Below are 8,111 nucleotides of genomic sequence, written 5' to 3' on the forward strand. Positions count from 1 at the left end.
GCCTTCCTGTTTCTGCTGTTTTCTCAAATGCCAAGCTGTTGTATTTTGGAGCAGTGTGCCCTGAACCCCATCAATAGTGATGGCAGTTTGGCATTTCAGAAAGATGCCTGGTGCAACAGATCAAGGTGAGAAGGGGTCTGGGGAGGGGCTGCCTCCCAGAGAGAGGGAAGTTGTGCAGGTGGGGGTTGCAATGAAAGGGCCAGTGGCTGAATCAGGGCAGTAGCAGAGGGTGGGAGAACAGTGGAGCTCTCTAGAAATAACTGGGAGAAAGACGGAAAAGGACTTGTGGGTGGATTGAATCAGGCATGCTGGGATGATGGGGAAACGCAGTCCGCGAGCATGTTCCCCAATGTGCGTGCCACCTCGGCATGTGACCCATGATAGCCCTGGCTCTTAGCTGCTGCGATTACTGTTTATGCCAGGACTGAGGGTCCTCCATGTGGGGCCTGCAGGATGGAAGAGCCACCTGCAGCAGGAAAGTATAGATGTGGCACGAAATGGGCCTGGCCTGAGTCACAGCTGCAACTTGATTTGTGTCTGTCAGCACACGCTGGGCACCCCTCTGTGCTCAGCATCGTGATCGTGCTGGAAGAAACCACAACCCCACCTTGAGGCGTCACGCCCAGCGCCACTTTCCTCCTGCTGGCGCCCCTTTCCTCCTGCCAGCCCCAGCCCTCAGATCGCCCTCAGGGAGCCACCTTGAGAGCCAGGCGGGCTGCCCTGCCTGTTCTCTCAGACTCACTCCATAGGGGTCCAGGGCCAAGAATCACAGGTGAGAGCAGTTCTGGGTCACGAAGCTGGGTCGACAAGCTGTGCTGGCCAAGCCACACACAAATAAAGTTTCTCCAAGACCCTGTGTCCCCTGTGACGGTGGCCGCAGAGCCACTGGGTCATTCCCCCTTTGACAATCATAGCCCTGTGCCCGACTGCTCTCTTCATCAAACCCAAGCACAAACACACACAGGTTTCCCGTTTCTCCGGGTCTCCGTTTCCTCATGAAGGCTCCCTCCCGGGTTACGTGAAACTTACGTTAAACAAGTATGTGCGCTTTCTTGCTTTAGTCTTTTATTACAGGTGCCTCAGCCATGAACATAGTAGTGAGATATTCCTTTTCCACTCCTACACTATCCTCCGCTTAAAACCCTCCGAGGGGTCCCATCTCTCTCAGGGTGAAGTCTAGACTTCTTCTGAGGCTCACTAAGTCCTGGGGGTGCGGCCCCACGTGCCACACACCCAAACCCCCTCCCTCAGTGCCCCCATCTCCCACACCACGCGGCTGGCTGTGTTCTGCATGGTAGGTGGTGCTGACCACTGGGCCTTTGCACACGCTGCTCTCAGTTCCCTGGCCAACTCTCCTTTGGGCCTCAGCACAGACATTCCCTCTCCTAAGAACCTGCCTGATGCCCTGTTCTCAGGTGGTTCTCTGGTGGCCAGAGCTCCCTGCCCAGCCTCCATCTTCTCTCCCTGCCAGCTGCACAGGAAGGCAAGGACCACACCTGTCCTGGCACTGCTGTGGCCCCAGGACTCAGCAGCATGCAGGGGACATAGTGGCAAGAATGAATGCAGGAATGCAAGACAGACTCATCGCTCTCTAATCCTTACAACAGCCTGGTAAAGCAGTATTATTACCCCATTGTGTGACAAAGCCACTGAGTCTCAGAGAGGCTGAGACAACTGCCTAGAGTCACACAGCCAGCAAATGGCCAAGCTAGAAACCTGATCCACACCAATGGCTGGTTCCAAAGTGCACTCCTCCCACCTGGCACCAGAGCAGACTCTGGGGTACCTGTGTCCCTGTGGCATCTTCCTTACCAAACTACAAAGTCCAACAGGGCAGGCTGGAATCCCACCCGCTGCCCCTGCATGCTGCCTCCCAGATCCGATGGCCTCTGTAATAAGAAAGAGGGGACAGAGCCTCTAGGCCTGAAGTCCCACCACCCTGGGGCCTTCCGAGACTCCACAGCAGGCCTGTTCCTGCCTTGCCATGCGAGACGCTGAGCAGAGCCAGGATTGTAAAGCCACTCCGGAACAGGCAGCGGCATTAGCCTTGCTGCATAAGCCCTGCTGCTGAAGCACACAGCCAGCCCAGGGAGCCCAGCATGGAAAACTATCCCAGGGCTAAAAGGTGCTGAATTCACCATTAACAGCATTCGAAAAGGCTAGAAATTTACAGACATAGTTCTGAAGGAAGAACAAGAGATACGATTGAGGAATCAACCGAAAATATTTTTCAACTGAGACTCTGTCAAAGAAGCATTGAAAATCATTGGTGGGTAATTTTTTAAACCAACAAAACAATCCGCCGCTCGAGAGAATGCTCTTAAGACAATTTGAGAGTCGGGTGTCCTCGCGTCTGCCGATTCTAATTGCCGGGTGTCTTGCTAAATGGTAATCTTCCTAAACGCACCCTCATTCTCCTGCTCAGGGAGGAGGGGGAGGTGGCAGGTGACCAGCAGGGAAGAAGGCAGGGAGCCAGCCTAAGAGCCCATCAGTTTTCAGCTTTTACATCCATGAATAATGGGGAACAGCATTTGCACATTAAAACGCTTCTCTCTGTTCCTATGCTAAAACCCAAGCCCACAATGCCACTTGCATAATAACAACAAAGCAGCTCCTTCTGCCGGGGGCCAGCTCGGGGGATACGCACAGGCATGGCGTTGTTGAGGGTGTTGTTGTAGACGCAGGCGCGCAGTGAATAATCAAGCATGCAATTTTCAAACAGCTGCAGAGCTTCTGTCACTTTCTCATGGAAGTCGTCTGCGGATTTATTCGAACTTGCAAAGTAGAGATAGTCCGAGTACAACCTGTGAATAAAATAAATGTATATTTTTACCACCCATGAACGTGCAATCACACCATTTGGGTGACAATGAAAATCAATGTACAATTACATTATCCAGTTCTCCTGATTGAAACACAACCACCCCTCTTCCTGCCCTTGCAGATGAGCCACCTCCCTCGTCCCTTGGAGCTCCCACCCTTCTCGTGGTCACCTAAGCTCTTCCAGACCCAGACATGTCTACACTGGCCCCACACAAGCCACCGGCCGCTTTTCTGTTGTTGCTCATTCTAGTCATCTCAGGCAGCCTCTGTTTTCACAGTAACAGGGAGCTTCAAACAACACCAGATTACAAAAATGGTACACTAGCAAAGAGAAGCCATGAAAATTTTATACACCTTCTCATTCCTCTCTCCTCTGCTGAAGGGAGCAAAAATAAGAGCATCTGTTGCTCTCGCTATATTACAATTTCACATGAAATTCCCAGTCCTTTGCATACACATTCCTGACATTGAAAAAAAAAAAAAGATGAAATGTGTCTTTCTAGGTTGGTAGGGACCTCGTTTTTAACACAATATAAAAGCACCCCCACATATGCACGTGAATACCTGCAGACTTACACGTTTACCTGTGGACATGGATCTGTTCATAGACACCACACACGCTATGGCAGATCGCTGCCGCACAGGAACTGGTTGTCTTCCTTGACCCACTTCGGGCTCCTCTGTATCCTCCTCCCAAGTAAACCTCAACTTTTCTACCTCCACATCCATCTCTGCATCACCCTATTTTACCAAGAATCCTGCTGTTAAATAAACTTTATGAGAGGCTACTGTTCTGGACTGAGCTTCTGCACAGGCCAGAACAGTCATCTGTGCTAGGTGCCACGTAATTGAACTGAACTCAGAACGGGCCAGTTTCCAAAAACCAGGGGATTCACAGCAACCAGTCAGACGTCCCCTTTGCTTTAACCCTAGAAGGAAAGTCACTTTGAAATGAACAATCCACTCTCTGTTCCCTGTTTTTGCTTCTTCAGCCCATTTCTGCCTATAAAGCCAGAACCTGGCTGGGTCCACAGGAGCACCTTCGTATTACAGGAATGGGATGCTGCCCTGTTTATGGACCGTGCTAATAAACACCAGGGAGATCTTTAAACTAAATTTGTCAAAATGTTGTTTGTTGACACGGCTACACTGGTTTAGCCAGAATCCCCCACCCTTGATAACTCATCACCCCTTTTATCCAATCAGGTTCCTGGTCCACCACCTCCAGGAGATGCCTGGCCACCTGGCCTGTCTCCAGCAAGAATCCCATCGGGTTGGTTTAGCAGGAATCCCCACCCCTTCCCCCTTGATGTTTCCCCTTAGTAACTTTCCAGCCACCAACCCCCTCGTCCTGCTCCTGGCTTTTTTTTTTTTGAGACGGAGTCTCAATGTGTCGCCCAGGCTGCAGTGCAGCTGCGTGATCTTGGCTCACTGCAACCTCCGCCTCCCAGGTTCAAGCGATCCTCCTGCCTCAGCCTCCCAAGTAGTTGGGACTACAGGCGCCAACCCACCAAACCTGGCTAATTTTTTTGTATTTTTCATAGAGATGGGGTTTCACCATGTTTGCCAGGCTGGTCTTGAACTCCTGACCTCAACTGATCCACCTGCCTCGGCTTTAAAATCCCTACTTTTCCTAGTTGTATTCGGAGTTTCTCTCCTCTACTGGAAAACTGTCATGGCAGTCCCTATACCTACTACCATGGTCCTGAAGAAGGCCTGCATTGCCATTTTAATAAATGTCAGGGCCAGGCACAGTGGCTCATGCCTGTAATCTGAGCACTTTAGGAGGCCAAGGTGAGAGGATCACTTGAACCTAGGAGCTTAAGGCCAGCCCAGGCAACATAGTGAAACCCTGTCTCTACTAAAAATACAAAAAATTAGCCAGGCATGGTGGTGCGTGCCTGTAGTCCCAGCTATTCTGGAGACTGAGGTGGGAGAATCACCTGAGCCCAGGAAGTTGAGGCTGCAGTGAGCTGTGATCGTGCCATTGCACTCCAGCCTGGGCAATGGGAGTGAGACCCTGTCTCAAACAAAACAAAACAAAACAAAAAAAAAGTGTTTTTATCTTCAACAGAACTTTCAGGGTGTGAATTTCCTATTCTTTTTTCTCCTCTCTCTCTCCTTGCAGCCCCTTTTGTCTGTTTTCAACCTTCCTGCCATATGTCCCACTCTCTTCTTGCACACACACCTCATCATGAGCCCCATGGCTCTTCCCAGAACCCTTCACACACTCATAGCCTTCGTTGTGTCACCTGCATCTCTGGATCAAGGTGAAACCGGGCTTATGAAAAATGTGGCCTACATGGCTCTGCGGGGTCAGGCTTCTCTCTCCTCGAAGCTCTATACTTTCTATTCCTTCAGCTTCTCTAACCTGGCTTCCCTTCTTTCCAGGGACTCTCCATCTGCACCCATATCACAGGAAAGAAAGAGAGTCTGTCCTGTGACTCTCCTTCTGCACCCATGCATCCGGGTATCTGACATCCATACTTCCAAATACACCCAGACCTTCAGCCACACACTGTCCTGCAAAAACTGTGCTCCCTTATAGCAGGGTCTGTTGCAAATGTGCCTCCTCCACCGCCCTCCCCTCTAACTGAGGTCATGATACAGGGATCAGCATTTCTCAGGGACAGGCCCAGAAGCTATCCACCTCCGTAGCCCACCTTGGCACATGGGGTGCCTCTGACACAGCCCGCTAGAATTCATCCACGGCCAATGTCCCCAGAGGACACCTCTTGGAAGTCTTGAGCGAGTGGTTTGAGATCTACCCACAGAGTTCCTAGAATCAAAACACCCACCGGAACAGGAGTGTTCCGTCTACCACAGCCTGGTCAGCCAAACTGTCCAAAGGGACCAGTCAGCAAAGGTACTCGGTGGTCACTGAGTGGATTTCCCCAGATCCACACTCACCTGAGAATATTCCCCACGACAATACCACATCAGCTTATTACTAGTGTCCCCAACATCACCTGTACTATTTTCCTTCTTCAGAATTAGGAGACACATCAAAACTGAAACACGGCATCTGTCACCATAGGGTCGCTCATAGTTACTATGACCTAAATGACTGGTCAAGAAATGCCAAAATCAGATACACGTGAACCTTCAAGCAGGGTTTGGCTGTGTGCACTGAGGGGTGCCAGGTGGCAACGGGTCCGAGGGGTACCCTTCCTGGCTCACACATTTCCTACGAGTCCTGTCAATATTATGGCTCAGCCCAAGAAACTGCGTCAATGAAAAGTAACAGATGCTTCTGAAAATGTCATAAAATCCCATGTTAAATAAGAATGTGAAGCCCAGTTTTTACCAAAGATGCCCACAGAACTACCCAAATTGTTTGGCGGAACTGGAATTCCATCACATAAATTACCTCATACAAACCCAAACATTGGCTGAAGGTTTCCATACTGAGAATTTCTTTGCGGTAATAACATTTCTTACAGATATTTGGCTCATAAGGAAAACAAAAGCACCTAAGCCTGTCTTGATTTTAAATACGAAGTCACTTTATGAGGGATCTACTGATTCCACACAATTCTTCAGAGATCAAGAAGTAATCCCTGGGAAAAACTGGGACATACGTACTGTTCCAACCAGCAGGTGGAACGGCTGATTTTCGTGTTTGGGGTGGGTTAAAGTGAACTCACTACCTCCCTTCCTGTGAGTCCCTTTACAGACTTTGAGAGCCAGGTCATGCTCCTTCCTGGGCTGGATGAAAAGAGACTCCTTCGGCCTCTCAGTCACCTCTGGACACTTTGGATCTGCTCAGAGAATTGGCAGTGGCCTTTGGGAGACCCTTGAACCCCACTGTGAGAACCCACTCTGGGTCCCTGGCATCCTGCTGTGTCACAGACATCTGAACAGGGTCTAGATTCACCACAAGCCATGGCCACCATCTGGATTCTGTAGCTGGATGGACAGTGGACACCAACGAATTATGTCCAAGTCTTAAGCCCAGCCCCTGTGAATGTGACCTTTCTTGGAAAAAGGGTCTTTGCAGACGTCATTAAGTGCAGCATCTTAAGATGAGATCCTCCTGGATTTAAGGTGGTCCCAAATCCAATGGCAGGTGTCCTTATAAAAACAGAAGAGGACAGAGAGCACCACAGAAAGACGGAGGCAGAGCCTGGAGTGCGGCATCTATGAGCCAAGGAACGCCAAGGACTGCTGGAGGCCACCAAGAGCTGGGAGCAGGGGACGGCTTTTATCCCTTAGGGCCACCAGAGGGAACCAACACTGCAGACATCTTGATTTAGGACTTCTGGCCTCCAGAATCATAAGATAATACATTTCTGTTGTTTTAAGAAGCCAAGTTTGTGGTGATTTATTCCGACTGCCCTAGGAAACCAATCCAGATTTTAAACCCCAATTCCAAGGAAGACCAGTAACTCCAAGGAGTTATTTTCGCTGACACCTCTCTGCCACCCTGAGACCCTGGAACAGCGGCCATGAGGGTAGCGGGGGACTGGAGCCATGTGGCCAGGTTTCCCACAAGGAGGCATGAAGGAAGGCAAATGCAGACAGGAGCACTTCCCTTCAGGGGAGCACTGGGACAGGGGAGCACTGTTTGGGTTCTCCCCAAAAATTAAGCGAATGCTTCCTAAGACTGTCTTCAAGTAACAAAGCTATCATTTCCCCCTTGACGACTCTCCAGGGGAAAGCAGTGAGTTAATAATCTTGGGTGAGGGAAAGCCACTTGGGTGGGTTAAAGCCACTCAGAAAATGTCGAGAAGAACAGCAAACACATCAAGAATAAGTATCCAGTGGACCTCAAAAGGCTGGACAGGCACACCATTGAACAAGATGAAACATACAGAGACAAACTGAAATGTCCACCTTTTAGTCTTCAAAATCCACTGTCCCATGAGGAAGTGGGGGAAGGAGACCAACACGGAAAACACACAGCTCACGATGAATCATCACAGAACTGCAGGGGCACAGATGCAACCCCAGGAAGCATTAACAGAGGCACCGCATCAGGAATGTGGGAGGGCGGAGCCAGGCAACAGGCAGCTCAGGGCCTCAGCGGACGCTTGCTTTCAGTGCTGGGCACCAAACCTGGCTGCTCTCCCTGGAGATGCAAAACCTCAGCAGGAGGGAGCCCAGTCCCGAACTCCTGAAAGACTGACCAGCAGGCAGAAGGTTTAGGAAGAAAACCTGGTGCAGGCAAGGGGAAATATCTCCAGTCACGGCAGCCCAACACAATCAGATGGTCCTAGGAGGCAGAAGCAGCCTAGGCTGGAGGGAAGGAGGGCTCCAGGGTAGCGTGGGGGCCAGGGGACCTGATA

The 8,111-nt window shown here is 50.5% G+C and overlaps 1 protein-coding gene across 1 annotated transcript in view; it reads right to left on the reverse strand.

Annotated features, from left to right (window-relative positions):
- CHST15 (carbohydrate (N-acetylgalactosamine 4-sulfate 6-O) sulfotransferase 15) overlaps nt 1-8,111 on the reverse strand; it is a 63,731-nt gene that overhangs the window by 11,150 nt on the left and 44,470 nt on the right. The window contains exon 6 of the mRNA XM_011986414.1: nt 2,648-2,804. Coding sequence (XP_011841804.1) covers nt 2,648-2,804 — 157 coding nt within the window. The remainder of the gene's footprint in view (nt 1-2,647; nt 2,805-8,111) is intronic.

This window comes from Mandrillus leucophaeus, unplaced genomic scaffold (assembly GCF_000951045.1).
Source record: "Mandrillus leucophaeus isolate KB7577 unplaced genomic scaffold, Mleu.le_1.0 Scaffold299, whole genome shotgun sequence".
In the NCBI taxonomy this organism is placed as follows: Eukaryota; Metazoa; Chordata; class Mammalia; order Primates; family Cercopithecidae; genus Mandrillus; species Mandrillus leucophaeus.